This window comes from Syngnathoides biaculeatus, chromosome 11 (genome assembly GCF_019802595.1).
Source record: "Syngnathoides biaculeatus isolate LvHL_M chromosome 11, ASM1980259v1, whole genome shotgun sequence".
Lineage (NCBI taxonomy): Eukaryota > Metazoa > Chordata > Actinopteri > Syngnathiformes > Syngnathidae > Syngnathoides > Syngnathoides biaculeatus.
The window spans coordinates 17,398,766-17,419,633 of NC_084650.1; the positions used below are offsets into that span (position 1 = coordinate 17,398,766).

General features: G+C 40.9%; 2 protein-coding genes across 2 annotated transcripts; one reads left to right on the forward strand and one right to left on the reverse strand.

Moving 5' to 3' along the window:
• The first annotated feature begins 701 nt into the window (after positions 1 to 701).
• On the forward strand, positions 702 to 13,920 carry cfl1 (cofilin 1). The gene is made up of 4 exons (XM_061834187.1): positions 702 to 857; positions 7,362 to 7,672; positions 11,225 to 11,301; positions 13,080 to 13,920. The coding sequence occupies exons 1-4, from the start codon at positions 855 to 857 to the stop codon at positions 13,190 to 13,192; spliced, it is 504 nt and encodes a 167-aa protein (XP_061690171.1). The 5' UTR covers positions 702 to 854; the 3' UTR covers positions 13,193 to 13,920.
• A 1,041-nt stretch (positions 13,921 to 14,961) lies between these two features.
• Positions 14,962 to 20,522, reverse strand: prss23 (serine protease 23). The gene is made up of 2 exons (XM_061834184.1): positions 20,384 to 20,522; positions 14,962 to 17,076 (listed from the first exon to the last, which is right to left on the reverse strand). Exon 2 carries the CDS (start codon positions 17,053 to 17,055, stop codon positions 15,964 to 15,966), a length of 1,092 nt encoding a protein of 363 aa, XP_061690168.1. The 5' UTR covers positions 17,056 to 17,076; positions 20,384 to 20,522; the 3' UTR covers positions 14,962 to 15,963.
• Between the last annotated feature and the right edge of the window lie 346 nt (positions 20,523 to 20,868).

Sequence of the window (20,868 nt, forward strand, 5' to 3'; positions counted from 1 at the left end):
CTAAAAAAAAAAAAAAAAAAAATGGAAAATTGTGTGAGACTCGCGTTAGAATTCGAAAAGCATCGACACTTGGCAGCCATCTTGCTCCGGGCAAAAAATAAAAACTGACTCTTTGGTAAGCTTCAAAATTAAAAAGAAAAAAAAAGCGAACACAATTTTCCCCGAAAGACACCATCACATGCAAATAAACGAGATTTAAATTATTTTAAAAATGTTTTATTTACCTAAGCCACTCTCGTTCCCACATACGTACATATCTACGTACACATCTACACACGTAAATTTATACGTATACGTGTGACACAAAGCACCTGACTTAAAATTCAATATTTTTATAAATGACCAAATCCTTACCTATTTTATGATGTACATCATTTTGTCCTATATTATATATATATATATATATATATATATATATATATATATATATATATATATATATATAGTATTGTGTGTATGTGTGTGCGTATATATATATTTTTTTACTGTATCAAGTACTGTACACCATTCTTACAGCCCCTATCCTGTCAGTCTTATAAATATAGGACAAGGCCATTCAGACAATTGTTTATACATTTAATTTACCCATGCAAAATTCCCATATTTACGCTATACATTGATCATATCGAAATAATTTATCAATTTCATCGTTCCTAAAATCTCACATTCAGCTGGAGGACTTTGTTTAGGGCATTGACGCGCTCGTGCACGTCGCTCAGGCTGTCAGGCTCGCGCCCGGCGGCGCGTTCACGCCGCGTATCGAGAGCGAGCGAGTCTTCATCATCATCATCATCATCCCCATCAGAGCTCCATTCAATTTCTGACCGGACGCTGACCAACTCAGAGTTACAACAATGGTACGTTTAACGACGCTTTCCTCAGCATTTCACGTGTTTCTTCGTACTGGGTTGACGACTAAAATCAATCATTTTTTGGGGGTTCAATCAAATGAGGGGTTATTTAAAAAAAAAACAGCAAAAAAAAAAAAAAGATAAAAGCTGTCGTTTTAGCACAGCGAGCAGCATTGGCTAGCTTGATTGCGACGCTTTTTTTCCCTCCCACCCTCCCCAAATACCTGCTTATAAATCGCGTTGTTCGTCCTAAATTTCATCGCGGTAAGCGTGGAAATGAAATGTTGGGATTTGGGGGCCTTTTTAAAAGGTCCACGGCCTGTCATGACTGGCGCCATTTCGCCCATTTCCGTAATTCGCCCCCACATAAAAGCCATTTTTCCTCCGTTCCAAAGCCCACCTCAGCAACTTCGTTGTGTGTTAAATAAAAATGAAAAAGACACCTCTGGTTGCCATGACTGTGCTGCCTCTTTTTGTTATTTCGCCTCCGGGGCTCTGCGATGTTTCGTGTCGGGCTGGCAGGTGCAGGGCGAAAGCTAACGGTATTGTTAGCATGCTAAGCTAACACCCTGACATCCATTACGGCTGCGCGAGCTCAGATTTTTTTTTTTTTTTTGTGTGTTTTTTTGAGTGGCTTTCTTTGTCTGGTTTGACGCTAACCCGGCTCCACACGCCGCTCCGGCGTCCTCCTAATTTAGGTTAGCTAAGTAATATTAAGGACCGACGGAAATTAGATTTAAAAAGCGGTTGTACGACGCAGAGAAATGCTCGTAAATCGACCGTCGCTTTATTTGTGTGTGTGTGTGTGTGGGAAGCTAGCGTCTACCCGTCACATGTGCTGCATTCATGGCCCCACCCTGAATTTGGTGCAAAGAGCATCCTAGTTTCCGCGCTTTAACAAATCTTCACCAGTTAATCAGTAAATAAACATCAATGCGAATGTATTCTTTGCCACGTCGTGCACAAGGTCGCAGTTGACTTTAAAGCGAATAATGAAATATTATATAAGCCGGGTTTTTTAGGAACGGAAGCTGAAAGGCCTTCGCGTCCTGATCTTCATTGCACATCTTCCTTTTCTTTCCTTTTTTTTTTTATTTTTTTATTTATTTTTTTATTTTATTTTGGGGCTGTACGTCGCCCTGCGTGCACGTCACGCCATTTCGCAAGTATGGCAGACCGGTTTTAGAATATGTTTCATATTCTTAATATGCAGTTCGGTTTTACTAATGCTCGTTGCCCTCGCTATAGTATCAGTGAGCCTTTCTTATTAATTTACATATATGTGTGCATTGATCTTGACGAATGCTCATTTTCTTTCACATAGGTTTACTTTTTTTAAAAGATGGCTGCTGAGCTAAGAGCGTTAGGTTCAATTCAGTAGCCTGAAAGCACAATTGCCTGAAATCATTTTTGAAAATTTTGGGGGAAATCGACGAATATACCAAAAAGAGCTCGTATCCTCAATTTTTACATTTATGGTCTACTGTGGCCTGGGTGAGCGACAATCATCTTTATTCGCCGAGTATGTCAGAATCATACAAGGAATTTGTCTCTGGTATTTGGAGCCGCTCTTGTACGACATACGTGACGGCAACAGGACAGTCAATTGCGACATAAAGACCTTGCGGTAATAGTCAATAGTCATATGGCACTGTCCAACAATTCAACCAGCATTCAAATCCCGTACGATTTAATGCACAAAGTAACATTTCCTTATACTAACGTGCAAGTCCACAGGTGGTTAATTTTAAGAAGCGGTGAGTGCAATAATGCCTCCTATATGAGAACAATATTATCTGAAACTGAATTTTCTATAAATTTTTTTTACTTCAATAAAATGTGATTTTTAACCCATTCTATTTTTCAATGACTCAACTACAGCTACTCATACAAGTACTGACATAAAATACTGCCAGTATGCATCTTGTGCTTCACTAGTTGTATGCAAATGTCAACTAATGCACAGTTTTGCCTCACAAGTAACATGTAGTTGTAGTACCAAATAAATGCTCACCCAGGTTGTCATGTAGTTATTTTTGAACGATAACTGAATTTCCCTTTTGGGAGGACTAAAGTATCTCATTGTGTACAGCGTGAAGTACAATGACAGTGGTATACAGTCATGAAAATAAATTATCAGACAGACTTGGAAAACCAAGTACCTTGTTGATTTTTTGACTGTTACGGTTAGTTACATTTAGTCAGCTATAATAACTCAAATAGCTCTCAAGGCATTTTCTTGATAGAAACTAAATTGAGAATAAGTTCAAGAATATAAAATATGATAGCAAGTACTATGCAGTGTTTTTGTCACATTTGCATTCTTCAGTTAACACACAAATTACAGCATATATGTACAGTGTATGAAATGTAACCTTTTGAATTAATTTATTGGATTTTAGTGTTGCCCAATCAAAGTTGCCGGTGGAGTAATTTGAGGGCGTTTTCCGGTCAACTGCCAATCAGGTCTTACGACTTTAAAACTGAATTTGTCACTTGGACCTTGGTCTCATTGCCAATGGTCTCCAGGATATTGATAAGATTTGAATTTATTGCAGTCGCTTTGTGGTGATAGTTGATTGAGGCTAGGATATAACCCAGTAGATGAGACTATAGATTCATGTTGGGTTGCACAGAAGTGTCTGGAATCCAAAATCAAATGACGTGCAAGTACTTTTCGGTTTGCCATGAAAATAACTCAAATTTTGCCATTTTGTCATCTAAAATGAGATGCAAATACCGTGGTGCCGAACTTGAGAGCACTTCATAGTTCGCGAGGTTTTAGAGAGCGATCATATCTTGTAAAAGTGCCACAATTAATTGACAAATGATTGAATATTAAATTAATTGACAAAAATTTGAACGCTTATCAAGCTTGCTTAAATTAAAATTGTCTAAATCCTCAGAATTCCAACCTCTCAAAAGTAAATGTTCTGTCATTTCTTTAGTCCTCCATGAAAGCAGATTCATTGCTTTTGTTTTTCATCACACTATATATTTGCAAAAATGCTTTCACTTAGGGGAACAGTGAGCAACATTTTTTTTTTCCCCTTTTTGGACAATTTACGGCCCAAACCCATAACGGAATCATCAATTTGTGCAAATAAACTGTCAATTTAAAATTTTCATATTTTGAATGAAGGGATGCAAATTGTCTCATACACTTGAAAAAAAAAATGGCAAAAATTTTTTTTTTTTGCGGCCCCATTTATATTTCACAATATAGTGCAATGTTTTTTTTTTTTCTTTGTCTTTGGGGGGTCTGGAATAGCAGTTTGAATTAGCAAACTTAATATACAAGTTACAAGCTTGATCACAAAGAAACTCAACTTATTAGTTCAAAGCCCGGGCGGCACGGTGTCTCAGATGGTAAAATGCTGGCCTAAGCCCAGACCCACCTGTGTGGAGTTTGCGTGTTCACCCCATGCCTGAGTGGATTTTCTCCAGGCACTCCGGTTTTCTCCCACATCCCAAAACATTAATTAAACACTCTAAATTGCCCCTAGGTGTGATTGTGAGTGCGGCTGTTTTGTCGCGATGTGCCCTGCTATTGGCTGGCAACCAGTTCAGGGTGTACCCCACTTCCTGCCCTTTAACAGCTGGGATAAGCTCCACCACTCCCTGTTACCCTTGTGAGGATAAGCGGCTGAGAAAATGGGCAGATGGATGGATAGTTCAAAGCGCTTGAATATTCTGCTTGCTGTGAAAATGTGCTAGAAAAAGATATGTCCAAATGTCTGTTTTTTAATGTAAGGGTATTTCTTAGTATAACATAAATGAAGTTACTTTGATAACTAATCTGCCAACAAATGCCCAATGATTATCATTTTATGTTTGGAACAGTTTTTTCCTGGTTAATAATTAGTCTAACAATAGCTGATAATTCACACTTCCTATTCCACCCTTTAGCAAACGTACCGTGTTGTGGTTGTGCTGTTCCACTTTTGATTCCTTTCCTGCCTTATTTCCTTTGTTCTGTCTAACATCTCCTCCCTGCCCCCCACTTTGACGCACATGTGCACACTTGTTTTGTGGTGTCGTCCTCATGAGACTGCGTTTTCCCTGCGATGAATTGGCTTAAGCAAAGTCAGCAGATGCGCTGGCGTGAGTCGAGCATATGTGACCTGTCAGTAGGTTTGACAGAGGAGTCATTGTGGGCCACTTGAAACTTGCGTGGCCAGCCTTAGCTTATCTTAGCAAAGCCTCCTTCCTGACCTTGCCCGCATGGTCATACAAATTTGGAGGTGTCATTAAGTGAATGCTCTTCACCTTCATGTTTTTTATCCCGTTACTTTTTGTCCACACTTGTCCTTTCACATAACTCAACCAATTAAAGAAGTAATGAAATAATACATTCAGGAAGTGAGGAGTTTCTGTCCATGTTCTAAAAAAAAAATTTTCAACCCATAGCAGTTTTCCACATTCCCCCTTCCATATGAAATTCAAGAAACTTAATCTTTACCATTCCACCTTCAGATTGTTCATCTCATTAAGGCAAGCACATTTTGAGCAACTATTCATATTTGGCATTTTCATAGTAAAATTCAGGATTGAAGATGCTACTGTACTGTAGGTATTACTTCACCATGACATATCTTGACCATTTCAAACCTTTCTAAAGACAAACTCCAGCTCCTTCGCATCTTAATTATGGATATCTAAATTCCAAGATATTCCAAGATTTTAACAATAAAATTCTCAAACTTTAGAGATTTTTTTTTTTTTACCCCCTCCCTTCCAGTTTTCTTGACCCTTTCACAGTGGTAATGTATGAATTTTGAACAGAATCCCAAAGCAAGGTTTTTTTATGTATTGGCCATACTTTTCTAGTTTGTTGACAGATTCAAACATTCCCTTTCATTTGGGCAAGTTTGGTTAGTTAAAAATGGATCGGTAGGATCTCCCAACTGTGTGAGGCTGGCAGCATCAAAAGTAAGTGTGCAGATTGGTTTTTGCCTATTAAACTGCATCGAAAAGTAGTCTTGGAAGCCTTCTTGCCACTGTTGCTCATAAAGCATATTAGTAATGGAACATGATGTCAGGATGGTTGAGTAACAGTTGGTAGTATAAACTGTGATCAGGACAACATCCAGGCAAGGGGTTGAGGTCAGGTGCATTTTTTTTATTTTTTATTTTTATTTTATTTTTTTGGGGGGTATAATAAACCATACTGAGTTTCATCAAAGACATTTCTAAAATCTTAACCTAAAGTTTTTTTCCAACCCAAGTCATCAAAAAAATGAATCGATAGATTAAGCAATCATGAAAGTAAACATTACTTGCAGGCTGAACTGTGAGCGTAAGTTCAAAACTATTTAGGCAGTTGTGCTAAATTTACAAAATGGTTGCCTACTCTAGATTCAGATGGTTATGTTTATTAAAGAGAGGTGATGTGGACTCTAATTTTTTTTCCCGTATGTCAGCCTCGGTGGAAATAGTTGCGACATCCATGCTGTAGTCATTTTGTACCAGCCATCCTGTCCCACAGCCAACAGTCGGTCACAGCCACACCTCAATAGGGAAAGTCACATGCTCTCACTGCAGTCCTTAGACCCTTCCACAGCCTTGTGGGCCCTGGAACACTGTGGCGATTGTGTGCTTTCAAGGAAACAAATGGACGTCATTTTCCTTGTCGGTACTTTTGCCATCATAAGTACTACAGAACTTCCATTTGAATGTAATCTCTTCCTTGACTCCGGTTGACTTTCAAGTTGTTTAATTTCCAAAACATTTTTTGCACTTAAAAACCCTTGCTTATAATGGGGAAGCATTCCAAATTGCGGGGGGAAAAAAAAAGGTTGAGTTGGATTGCAGAGTTCTGGGAAATTGTCAGTTACAAACTTTACCTGAGAATCAATGGAATAAAGAAGAAAAAATCAGTAATTTACAAAATTCAAGGTTATCACTTAATGCTTTATCTGCTGAACAAGAGAGACTTTCTTCCTCTGTTCTATTAACATGGGACTTGGTTGGTACCGTAATTCCCGGCCTACAGAGCGCATCTGGTTATAAGCCTCACCCAATACATTTGTAAAGGAAATACCATTTGGTACACACATGGGCCGCAGCCGTGTAAAAGCCGCAAGTACCCACATTGAAACAGACATTGAAACACGAGATATTTACAAAGAAAGACGGTACACAGAGTTTAATGCTAGCACCATCACGCTAACACTAGCACCGCTGTGCTAACAGAGCCTGTTAAAAAAAAAAAAACGTACTGGTAAAAATCACTGAGACACAGCAGTAACACACTATCGCAGCGCTAACAGGGCTGGTAAAAGTCACTTCCTCAGCACATATATTCCACCGGTCTCACTTCTACCTTTTCTGCTCGAGTGCGCCCTTGGGGCCGTGAAAAAATACACAAATTAGCCGCATCAGCTCATAAACCTCAGGATTGAAAACGTGGAAAAAAGTTGCGGCTTATAGGGTGTAAATTACGGTATTTGAGTGTGAGGTTGTTTGAAAGGCCCCATGATAATGTTGCGTGTTTCACCCTCCATCCAGGCCTCTGGTGTGAAAGTCACGGATGAAGTGATCGCTGTCTTCAATGACATGAAGGTGCGCAAGGCCCAAGCCAATGAGGAGGAGAAGCGGAGGAGGAAGAAGGCCATCCTCTTCTGCATGAGCAAGGACCTGAAGAACATCGTGCTAGACGACGGCAAGGAGATCCTGCTGGGCGACCTGGGGACCACTGTGCAGGACCCATACCAGCACTTTGTTAAGATGCTGCCCCCCGACGACTGCCGTTACGCCCTCTACGATGCCACCTACGAGACCAAAGAGACCAAGAAGGAGGACCTGGTCTTCATCTTTTGGTGAGGGCTTTCGGGTTGCTGACAACCAGGGGTTTTCTTGGATTATTTCCTTAGTGGTCCCCCACATTTGAGAGTTTTGAATCTTTTTCAACTCACTTCAGCATAGTTTTAGTGCCAACATTGCAGCAAAGCATTACATTTGTCTAGTGCATTTTTTCCTAACCTGGGTTCGATCCAACTCCAGAGTTTCAGTGAGTGAGTGGGATTTCAGAGCTGTACACAGACATGAAGTGAATAGAAACCTTACTAACTACGCCAGTGTGCTGTAGCAGCCCAGCTAAGCCTACGTGGCAGCCATGTTGGCAGGAGTGATGCTTCTATTATAGACAGATGAAGTTGTTCATTTCTGAACTGATTTTATTTTTTTAAGTTTACGATTAGTAATAACAGAAAATGAAAAAAAAATGGCCTCTAAACTATTCTTGTATATGAAAGGTTTCCTAGTTCCCTTGTGATTGTGCATGGGTGGAACTGTATGGAGCACAATGTGCAGGCATCCTTATTTTGGTTTTTGTGCATTCAACAAGCTTTGAATGTGCAAACACTTTGCCCCTGCTAGCTTGGGGTTGCCGTAGGCCTGTGGGTCAAAGTGAAGTGTCGTATCTCCGTACCTCATATCTATGATGGCGATGAACACACAAGTGTTAAAGGCACGTATGCTACTTGAACCACGTCCAATTGTGGGAAAGCTTGCACTGAACACATCTTAGCAAGCAGTCCTTTTGGAGAGTTACAGACCAAAAAAAGTAAAAATGACTTGTGGCAAACGATAGAGGCACTTGCCAAGGTGAAAGGCAAGTGCAAAATTCATATTTACAGCAATCTTTTTTGAAATTCACATTTTGGAGGATTTTTTTTTTTTTCTTTCCACAGATTTTATGTACAACTTGCAAGGTTTTTTTTTTTTTTTTGCACAGCTAAAATATATACCTTCCTCCTCCACAAATCACTACATTTGTCTAAATGAAGGTTCTCAACTCACTTCAACATAGTTCCTTATTGTCAGGATGGTGGCAAAGCGCTACTTTTGTTGAAATAACTAGCTCCACAACTCATTTAATCATAGTACGATAAAGATGATCACAACATTGGTTGTGTTGTGATCATCTTTATCGTCATGAGCATGCATGCATACAAAATTTGTTCTCTCCATTTTACCCATCACAGTGAACACACACACACACACATGTTAGTGTACCACACATGGAGCAGGTAGCCGCTGAAGCACCCAGGGAGCTATTCAGGTTGTCAGTGTCTTGCTCAAGGACACCATTGTCATGAGTCCTGGGGATGGTCCAGACGGGGTCTTGAACCGAAGGCCCCCATGGTGGCAGTGGATGATCTTAAATATTGGGTCAAGCTTTGTTATTACGCCCACATAAAGTAGTGCATTGTTGCACATATTGCGCATGGATTTGTCTCAGACACCACAAAGCACTCCAACATGCTTCTTCACTGACAAGAACCACATTTTTTGGCCATTCCGTATGTATATATTACATTGGAAGATGTGACAATCCTTAAAATTAACAAGGTTTTTGATTCAAAACATGCACGTCTGCAGCACCCAACACTCCTGGAGTAAAGGAGATTGTCAGTTATAATGTCATCATTGATCAGATCCAGATATTCAGACATTACAGATGATTTTTAAGTAAATAAATAATAAAATACTTGCATAGGATGCCATATTGGTTCTCTTTGTAACCTCAATTCAATCTCTGGGTATTCTCCTCTTGAACCCACATAATGAGTACAAAGCGCCATTCAGTGGTCCTCAAGTCGCTACAGCAAATTTCCTTTGAATGACGAATGACAAGTTCCAGAAAACTGAGTGAATCCAGGAAATGTGAATACAGGGTTCTCTTGCAACTTCACACTTCACTCCCCCCCCCACCCCCACGATCAGTGAAAAGTAAAACTTTTGGATATGATCAAAAACTGCAGAAGTTGTTTTTGTGGCGTGCCATTATGGCATGAATGAATCTATGGTGTGCTACATCATATCAGTAGAACTCCTTCAATAACTTTTAATAAGGAACAAAACGTGGGGTGACACCACAAAATAAGATTGTTTGAATGAAAACTGCGTTAGCTTTGTGGATCACAGATTGCAGAAAAACAACCCACTGATAATGATGAAGAGATTGATGAATGTACTGACGAACCTCAAGCTGCAAGACAGCAGTCTCTCACCCCACCCCCAAAGATGAGGCTATTGGGCAAGCAAAGGTTGGTTAGAAAATTCCAAAATCGTTACGGCCTCAAACGTGCTTCCGCAGCCGACAACGATGCTGCTCGTTGTTTTATGGAGGAAGAATTTGCACAAGACATCGACGACCATATGGCATGAGCTGTCGAGTTTAGTAATTGTGTTGACGGGGTGTCCTTGTACTGGGGAATTTTGAAAGAGAAGGGAAAAACAACACCACCACCATGTTTTTCGCAAACTTAAAAACCTCAGTTACACCAACAGAACCTTCAGCAGAAGATTCTTCGAGTGAAGATGCTAATTATCCTACATACTGCAATAATGTTAGTGTAGTACAAGGTTTTAATAAAGATATAACTAGACTTGTAATCTTGAAAATGTTTGTCTCAAATATACAAAGTATAATTACGAACTGTTGACATGTTTTAAACATTTTGCTACCGACGTACAAAAAACAACTCATCTCAAAGGTAAAACCTCACCCATGTACTGTAGAACGCCAGCACCTCCAGCAGAAGATTATCCAAGTGAGGAATGTTGATTCCATACTGCAATGAAAATGTTGTTTAACTAGACACTTCTACTGTTCTAATTTAATGTCTCATGAATCCAAAGTATACTGTACTGTTGACATTTTTTAAATACTCTGGTACCCACATGGACGCACATAAAACTCTGCTATATCGCCATCTCCTCCAGCAGGAGCGTCTCTGAGCAATGAATGGGAACTGTACAGTTATAGTGTTTTGTAATTTGTATAAATTAATCTGTATATATTTATAAGGTTTTATGATTAAAGATTTAGCTACCTCTCAAGTATGCAATGTATAAATACTGTTTACATATTGAATTTTCTGTTACTGACATACATTCCCTGCTTCCCGCTTTTTCACTTTTCATAGGTAGTTCCGGTCCCAATTAACTGCAAAGTACGAGGGATTTACTGTATGTGCAAAGCACCATTTTGGAATGGTGTAAAAGATTGAATTAATTTCTGAAAAGCTTAGGTGGTATCACGCCTGTGAGCTTTTTTTTCCCCCCTCCCCTTTTTCTGAGAAATTACATGCTTCATTACAAAAGAAATATTAACTTGTATGAAAATCCACTGTGATTTGATATAAGTTTTTCTGATACAGCGACACCCAGTCAGCCTGTTTCAATATCTTAATTGCAACACTGATGGGTAAATTTTCATGTCTGGGGGTGACCCAAAATCGGGATGTTGCCTTCAAATTTTATCCCACAAAACCGCTGACGCCTTCAAATGCTTCAACTTTTGCGTATTCAATCTTGAGGTAACTCTGTGTTATGGCGCCATTTAAATGATTTTCCTCTTGCAGGGCTCCTGATGGCGCCCCCCTCAAGAGCAAGATGATCTATGCCAGCTCAAAAGATGCCATCAAGAGAAAGTTTGAAGGTCAGTATTTGACTGCTAACAACCATTTATATATATATATATATATATTTTTTTTTTTTTTGGGTGGAAAATGCTTATTAAAGATTGTGCAGGGCAGGAGTGGGCGTCACTTTTTTTTTTTTTTTTTTAAATAACTGCTTCAATTATGCCCAGTTTCGCTGTTCGTGGTTCAGCCCAGTCATTGGTGCCAATCCACTGTAGACTCAGAGATGCCAAGTGTTCCGATTAGTCTGTTGTATGAGTAATTGGCATGTGTTGTGTTGTTATGCAGATGTCTATGTTCTACCCACCAAGTGAGCGGATATCACAGTCACTCACATTTGACGAGCGCTACAGCGCTTGCAAATCTGCACAATCGAGCACGAAATATCACGTGTGTAAAATTTGTTACGAGTAGAAAAAAAGATATTGAAAGACGTCGCTTTTTTTCTATAGTCTTGACATTAATTTACGTGTTTATTTCCTAAACATTGTCGACAAAACAAGCCTGCTCCTAAACAATCGGTATTCACCCAGAAACAGGAAATGCAAGTTACCGTTCTGAGCATGTTCAATGTTAGGCGAAAGGCGCATGTTCAGAGCTGCTTCACATACTGCGAGCGCATTTGCGTCGAAAGTCATCAGCATCATGAGCCTCGCCAAAGGAAATTCAGTTACACTGAAAAGATTTCTGGAATATAACACTGGTAATGTTTCAGTATCAAACTATAATAAGTATGAGATTCTGATTTGCTTTGACTTGATCTAAGTTCTAACATTAGACTACTGTGTCCATATATCTAAATGCGAACGGTCATTTTCCTCGCGGTACCGCGTTATCTTGAAGTTGAAAACTTTTTTCCCTCTGTGCTTTAGGAAGATATAATTTCATCAATGGATTGACAGATAATGCCGTAAATTACACTAGATTATAACGAAACATCACGATCGCCAAAGGGAATGTTTGTTCCAATGTATCGCGAGCTTATTGCCACGAACGCCGATTGTTGAACTAAACTTTCAGAATTTTCAGAACATTGCGGGTATAGACTGTTTGTGCATTTAACTTTTCTTCAGAGTAAGTTTATCAGATCAAGAATTTTTATTGATGAAAAATTTTAAATACCGTTTTCTATCATGTTCTACAAGTATCAGTTGATATTGGAAATGATCATTTTTGAGTTTGAAATCTTTTTCCATTTTAGTAATTTATTTTATTTTTAATTTACAGTTATGTTATATTAATCCAGTAAATTATTTTAAGGTCTAGGGATTCCATCCCTAATCGCACCCGCAACTTTATCTGCGAGCACACCTGTACATTTTTCAAATGTGAGCAACTAGCATATCACCACTTGGCATGTGCCTAGCGCAGCTTGTGTTTGGCTGACACAAGAAAACACAAACTTTAGTAAAGGCAGAGCAACTGCTGATTGGCCCACAGCTTGTGGTCACATTTGAACTTGCAACCCCAGTTTCGCTTTGAAGATGAAGTTCCCTATTCCCTTATGATGTCAGAAATGGGAAACCACAGTAACCCAACTGAATTACGCAGTTGCGTCCTGCGCTGACCTCCACTGTACCTTCATGTCGCTTTGTTGTGGCTTTTGCAAGAGGATTATTACCCGTTTCTTTTACCGCGCAAACATTTATTATTCATTTAGAAACAAATTTCTCAGTTCAGTCTATGCAGTATTTAACTACACACAAAAAAACACTCCTTATTAGTTGTCACCGCCGGTCAGTAGATTGGTTGCACATGTCACAGCTTAATTATTATTATTTTTGCCTCCCATCAGGTATCAAGCACGAGTGGCAGGTGAACGGTTTGGAAGACCTGAAAGATCGGCACACCTTGGCGGAAAAACTGGGCGGTGGTTCAGTAGTCAGCCTGGAGGGATGCCCAATATAAATAAATATTGCCCTGCACCCTGCCCCTCCGCCCCCACCCCTCACCAAAACCCTTTCCCCTCTTTCTGGCTTCATTGGAAGCCTTTCAGACGCATCTGTCGGGTTTAGCTGTTTGTTCCAGTGTGTTTTGGAGAAGGGCAAAACATAACAAAAACGCAAAAGGAAAAATGAGAACCAGCAGTTTGTGGGACTCTTATGAGGGTGGCGTATTGTGGGAGGGGTTGCCAGTGACAGTTAACAAAAGGTGATAATTCCAAAATTCAGACTGTCATTCCAGTTAAAGTATAAAAAACAAAACAACAAGGGGTGAAAATGCAAAGATAGTCGATTGAAGGATGATGTGATGTTTTAAAGATATGGGGAAGTGTTATATTTTGAATGGGACACACATCAACAAATGTTAGGTTTCCAACTATTCTCGCTTTTTATTTCAACTACTTTTTTTTTTGCCAAACTTGTAGTTTAAGTTTTGTAACTGTAGTTGAGATCAGGCTTAGTGTAAACTAATTCACTCTGGATTGCACAAGACGTATCAAACATTCTCTTGAGGAACATGGTTTAATATATACATATATATATATATTCTGTTTTGAACATGCAAAATTCCAAAATTTAAGTGGTTCCTATAGTTTTTTTTTTTTTTTTTTTAATTTCCTGTTCTGCTGACAAAGGCATTTGAATTCACACATTCCTTTTTTTTTTTTTTTTTTTTTTTTTTTTTTAATTTTTTGTCAAACCGGATCTCCTCATTGGGAAAGAAAAAACAATATGTTGGCGTTGTGAAGGTCTTGGAGAGTGATGTGTAAATGAAACACCAGTCATAGTTAAGACTGAATACTGAATGGTGGATGTTTTGTATCGTCTCCTATCTCTAATTAAAAAAAAAAAAAAAGAAAGCAATGAACTACTGTTTATTTAATGTTCCTCAAAAATGCCTCCTCTCAGTTTCCAATGGGAACAGAAAATGTTTAGAATTCTATTCAAGAATAACTTGGTCTATGATATGGCTGGGCGACATGATGGAAAATAAGATTTAACGCCAATAAATGTGAAATAAATTACAATTTCCTTTTATATGCTTACACTAGGATTCAAAGATGTTAGTTGCCATCCCAAGAAATATGAAATGTTTCCCAGATGACCCCAGTAAGTAAATTTGGGGAAAAAATATGAGGTTTGAATGTGTTCAAAGGTGCAGCAATGGTTGGATGGAACGAGAATATAATTATACCATACTCTGGTACAAATATAGAGTTGCACATATTTGGATGGGGGTGGGCACTTATGTCAGGACTATATGGCAGTTTGTTGAATAGTTTTAAATTATCTAAAATAAGATGTTCTTCAGCCTGGTGGTCCTGCATCAGAGGTGCCATAGCCTCCTGCCTGATAGGTGCAGATGGAAGAAAACAATGCAGAATTGGTAAAGGCTGATAATCTGGAGAGCCCTTTCTGCACCTGTTGGTGAAATTTATGTTGCTGATGCTGCCCAGCAATATTTTCAGCAGCGTTTACTGTCCTTTGTAGTGTTTTTTTTCTCTGCAGCTGTCACATTGTGAAGCTTGTGCTGAGGATGTGGAGAGCCACACATCTGTAGAAGCTCTTGAAGACACGCCCAGTCTGGCACGTGGCAACTTTTGGAGGAAGTGAAGATGACTGCTTACATGAGCAAACAGGAATTGTTCGTGGTCAAGGTGAGCTTCTCTTAAAGATGGACTCAAATGTACTGTTAGCTGCACATGAGGGGAAGAAGGTCATCTGTCCCTCTTGAAATCCATTGCAATCACTTCCAGTTTTTTCAATTCAGTTTATAAGTTGCAGTCCAGGTCATTACCACACGAGGGCGCCACAGCACCACCACTGAATTCAAACAAACCCGGTCGATTCCAGTGCTGTCATATAAATCTCTTTATTAAAATATATCAGGCATTTGTACAAAAAAATTAAATTAATATTGTCAAACTCTATTCTGTTTAGATTCAACCCCCCCCATACATTACTGTACTGCTGATCCTTAAAGATGTAGTAGATTTATGAATACAACTTTCAGCTGCTTCCTGCGGAAGCGATGCAAATGGCTATAGAAGCACAAGAAAAAGTGAACTGATACCACACAGTTGAAAAATTCAAAGATGTGGTGGTTAACTGGGGGGTGGGTGGTTACAAAAACTGAAAATCGGTAAATTGATCATTTTCCCAGCCTAATCAATGTCTGTAAATGTTCAAAATTCATGTCAAATGATTACAGGTAGGTGATCAGTCCCCCCTCCTCAGAAGCAGTCATGGTCAACAACCGAAAATGTTTACGATGTAAAGTGTGTGATTGGCAATTAAGTGTACCAAAAATCGTGCCAAGTTAACCAAAGGCTGGATAGCTGGATGTCTCCGAAAGATAATCCTGAGCCAATATTAAGTGCTGTGGGGTACGTGAAGAGTGATTTTGATCAGAAATGTTAAGTCAGTCTCTTGTTTGGTGAAATCGAACGATGGCCAATTAACCGGGGTGATAATCGCATCAAATTTGAGTCTTTATCTGATCGGAGTCGGCAATCGCATGATTGTTTGGGGTCTGTAAAAGATTCTCCAAAGTGACTTGTTACTCATGGTGCACTGAGTGATTTTCCGACAATACACTAGAAGAGTAATTGGCACAAACATGCTGATTTCTTATCGTCGTGTGTGGGCAAAAAATGGGAATATGTTTCCCTCTGGTGGTGTTGGCTACCTACGAGTGTTAATTCATGAGAAAAGGCTTCCTTCCAGTCGAAGGCCTCAGTCCTCCGAACAGTCCACACGATTTCCGTGCAGCCAGTAGCAAATCTGCGCAAACTTGAGCGGAGTGATGCGGACGGCCACGTTGTAGTCGCGGTTCTCGCCGTCCACCTCCAGCCACTGGTGTCCCGAAAAGATCCCGATGACTTTCCTCTCCCAGCGTTCCAAGGAGTTGTCCCACACGCGGCCGTACACCCCCGACCCGCTGGCCCCGGGCCGGGCGTCGCAGTGCTGGTAGATCAGGTCGCTGGACTCTTCTTCTACAGGGCAGAAGCGGTAGACCAGCTCTCCGGGTCGGTCGCTGTCAAAACCCGAGAAGTGGATCCGTCGGCCCGCCAACCCCTCCAGGGAAGGCGCGACAGCCAGGCGCATGAAGGCCCGGCGGTGGGGCCAGCGCAGCTCCAGAAGGGCGTAGTCGAAGTCCATGCTGAGCTCCTGGGGGCCCTGGATCCATCCCTTGGGTACCCGGGTACGCCTCACCCGCACCCAGCGCACCATCGGTTTCTTCCCGGACGAAGGTTGAATTCCAGTTGCATTGACTGACGGCGGGATGAGGAATCCCACCCGTAGCTTGCGCGCCCCCTTAACGTAATCTTTGCCGTCGTGGAGGCAATGAGCGGCGGTCAGGACGTGCCAGCGAGAAACCAGGACGCCGGTGCAACCTGTGGAGATGTGTACGGCCGCAGAGAACGGATAGTCCAGCAAGAACTTGTTGCCCTGGATGTTGAAGCGACCGTCGGCGCCGTAGATCTGACGCCTCACACGCCTACGTCGGGGTCCCGTCCTCACGGGACCGGCCCCCTCCACGTCCACTGTGGTCAGCGTGCGAGAGCCATCCCAGTAGAGGGTCTCGAAGGCCAAGTTGTCGGCGTCCTGGCGGCCGTCTCCTCTGTGGAAGCAGCTGGAGTTGCAGTGCGTCGTCAGGGCCAGATGAGGGTGGGCGCTGAAGCGGGAGCGCACCAGAGGGGTTGGCCGGTGAGGGACCAGGGTGGGGACCTGGGGGCGGTGGGGAGACTCCAGGCAGGATGACAGGAAAAGGAAAGGCAGGAGGAGAACAGGCGCTGGTAAGGGGGAGCTCTTGCGCTCATACATGGTGCTGCTGCTCCAACAACACTGTCAACACACAAAGTACCTTAGTATCAGTTCTTGCCCCGTTCTTTCTATGCATCAATGGCCCAATCGACACTAACTATTTAGTATTTACCTAGTATTTATATACCTATATCACCTAGCTACCTAATTTTGACCTATATGTTTACTTACCTACATGCATAATTTCTATTTACCTAATTACTACTTACTATTATGTACTGTAACTACCAACTTAGTACTTTATCACCTATCTAACTAGTATTGACCTACATACTTTTCTATTTATTTAACGACTACTTACCTAGTAATTACATCACTTTATGTTCTGTAACTACCTACCTAGTACTTTATCACTTACCTACCTACATAATTTTCTATTTACTTAACTACTACTTACTTACCTAGTAATTACGTCACTTCCTATTATGTACTGTAACTGCCTACCTAGTACTTTATCACCTACCTACATAATTTTCTATTTACTTAAGTACTACTTACTTACCTAGTAATTACATCACTTCCTATTATGTACTCTCACTACCTACCTAGTACTTACTGGCCTTCCTACATACTCTACCCAACTACCTGCCTAACTAGTGACCCATCACCAGCACCTGTCCGCTTATCTAGGTCCCCAGCTCACACCGCGTAAAGCAGGGGTGTAAAATTGATTTTTCTCGCGGGCCACATTGTTGTTCCGGTTTCCCTCAGAGGGCCGTTATGACCGTGAAACAAAAATATTTGGTCATCTCATCATATTTACATCATCAATTGATGAACTACTCTTGGAATCAGAATTCAAGGGTAATGTGTTGTTCAACTAATCACGTTTAGTAACACAAAAATGCTTGTAATATCTCAACTTTATCATTTATGAAGTATGGCAACGTAAAATTCACTGGTGTAGTGCTACACACGCCTGCCTTTGGTGCGGGCAGCATGGAATTGATTCCCCACTCAGTGATTGTGTCGATGTCTGCCCTGTGACGACCAGTTCAGGGTGTAGTCATGCTTTTAGAATATATCCACTTTTTGATCGTATTACTTACTTTTAACTGTTTTTATTGAAAATATCCATCTTATTTGCCGCTTATCCTCACGAGGGCCGCGGGGAGTGCTGGAGCCTATCCCAGCTATCAACGGGCAGGAGGTGGGGGAAACACCCTGAACTGGTTGCCAGCCAATCGCAGGGCACATCGAGACAAACAGTTGCACTCCCAATCACACATTGGGGCAATTTAGATTGTCCAATTAATGTTGCATGTTTTTGGGATGTGGGAGGAAACCGGAGTGCCCGGAGGAAACCCACGCAGGCAGGTCCGGGATTGAACCCAGAACTGTGAGGCCTACGCTTTACCAGGTGATCCCACTGTGCCGCCCTTTTTTTAAAAATATCTTATTTTTGTTTTTATCCCATTTTAAACATTTCATATCTTTGTTTTCAAATATCTTTAATCATGTAAAGCACGTTGAGTTACCTCGTGTATGAAATGCGCTATACCAGGGGTCACCATCGCGGTGCCCGCGGGCAAATGGTAGCCCGCGAGGACCATATAAGCCGCCCGTGAGGTAATGTTCTAAAAATACCATGGGCACAAAATTGTTACTATTATTTGTGCTTTAAATCCTGAATCTGACTTCCTTACATGAATCAAAATTATAAAATACCTGTAATGTCATTGACTACAATAAATTAAAACAAAAATATTTTATGTACGTGTAATGAACTGAGTCTGAAATTTGCCGCAAACAGGCCACATAGCCTTTCATAGGATCGGTGCTCACGAAGTAGCCCTCAGCCTCACAAAGGTTGCTGAGCACAAATCAATTTGCTTTGCTTTTGCTTTCGCCCGAAGCTAGCTGGGATAGGCTCCAGCTTCCCTGCTACCCTTGAGGATAAGCGGCTTGGATAATGACTTGACAATTTGGTACAGATTTTTATAAAAATCGTGAAAGTTGACACTAGCTTGGGCTTCAAGGGCCACATAAAATCACCACATCTGGCCCCCCGGGCCTCGAGTTTGACACCTGCGGTGTAAAGCTTAGATACGTGACCTCAGCGAACCTGAGACTTCCGCTGCAGCCAAAGTGTGAAGTCCAATCAGGCATGCAGGTTCCAAAAGCCGTCTCAACAAAGAACCACTTGTTCCTGTGCTATGGATCAGCTTCGCGAAACAGGACTTCAAGGCAAATAATCACCTTTGTGGACGTTTTACGTCAGACGGGCACATTCCAAAGAACCAAAGGGCAAGTCAAGTCCACCTTAAAACCAAATTTGTTTCCTTAAAAAGAAGACAAAAGAATGCCTCCGGGGGTTCTCGTCGTCATGATCGCGCTTCTCAAGCCGGGGACTGCGGAAGCGCTCCGTCGTGTAGACTTGGAGGGTGGGATCGCTAACGTGGAAGCGGCCTGAGGCGTTCGTGCTATGAAGAGTCCAAGGTGTGTCATAAAAAAAAAAAAAGTGATCGCAGACAGGTTGAGACAAGGTGGCAAAAAGAAAAAGAAGAGGGGAGAAGAACGTTATACCCCGCCAAGTACAAGGGTGTGGCGTGCACACCAATACCTAGAACCGAATAAAACACAAAGAAGGCCTTGCAATCGAATCCTACAGCTGCGAGGGTAGAACAAGCACCTGAGCCGGTCCAAATCAAGCATGTGCAAACACTACACAAAAGCACTAAATTCCTCCTTTTGTTGGGGGGAAAAGAAAAAAAATAAGTTTGCGATTATTCCATTCACATCCATGCATACCGCGCAAATATGAGCTGTTTTTTTTTTTTTTTTTTCATACACATCTGCTGCTAATATACTGTACTGCCACCGCACCACATCGAAATCCTATACGCAGTACTCAACTATTGCACTGTGTACATACTGTAGCTCATTTCTTTTTCATAACTTATATGCAAAATTGTCTATGTATATATAAAATACCTGTAACACCCAAATTTCCTGTGGTGCTCAAAATATTTTTTTATCCTATTTTATATACTTCCATATTTGGGTAACATGAACATAGAGCAAGAAACAACATTTAGATTTTTTTTTTTTGTACATACTGCATATAGAGAAATTGACAAATATGGAAAAATCCTTGGGAAAAAAATACTACAAAAATAATTGAATCCTTTACTTGGTTGGTTGCTTCTGTATTACTACAAAATGTACATGTGTGGCGAATGCTATTATGAATCATCTATTGAGTTAATAAAAGTTTTAGTTTTAAGGAAAACTTTAAAAAGTTCCAATTTATTATTGTCTGGTGAACGCACCAAAGCTAATAATATTTTTTTTTTTTTTAAAATCCATGTAATTAAATGTATATCACCTTTATGACGCAGTGCCGTCCGTGTTGGAATCCATGACGGGACTTCTTTCTTTATTGTTATTATGATTATTATTTTATTCCCAGGTGATGTGATCTCTCCCCGGGCGCTCCTGCAACATCCCCGGCAGGAAGGCAGCCGCTGCGGCGTTGAATGACTTCCACCGTCCGCCCGTCCTTTTGCGCTCCTGCTGCGCCACGACGAGGCTCGAAAATGACGCTCCTGCGAGCGCGTGCACACGAGTGCGCAGTATCCGCGGGAACGTGCAACAAGGAAGCTTCAGGAGGGCCTCCCGTCAAAGCCCGCCCTGGGTCCTAGCGCCAGTGGAGTTGTTGCAAAATAGGGCGGAAGGACAAAAGACCTTCCTTCGCCCTTTTTTTTTTTTTTAAATATATTTTTAAGATAATAATGTTGGTGTCTTTTGCAGAAAAAAGGTGTAATATTAGGAGTATAAAGTTGTATTTTTTAAATTCACTTATTAAATAAT

Excerpts from the sequence above, each read along its gene's own strand:
- prss23 (XM_061834184.1), bottom strand. The coding sequence starts at position 17,055 with ATGTATGAGCGCAAGAGCTCCCCCTTACCAGCGCCTGTTCTCCTCCTG.
- cfl1 (XM_061834187.1), top strand. Across the intron at positions 7,673-11,224 it reads GACCTGGTCTTCATCTTTTG|GGCTCCTGATGGCGCCCCCC; the intron begins GTGAGGGCTTTC and ends TTCCTCTTGCAG. Across the intron at positions 11,302-13,079 it reads CATCAAGAGAAAGTTTGAAG|GTATCAAGCACGAGTGGCAG; the intron begins GTCAGTATTTGA and ends GCCTCCCATCAG.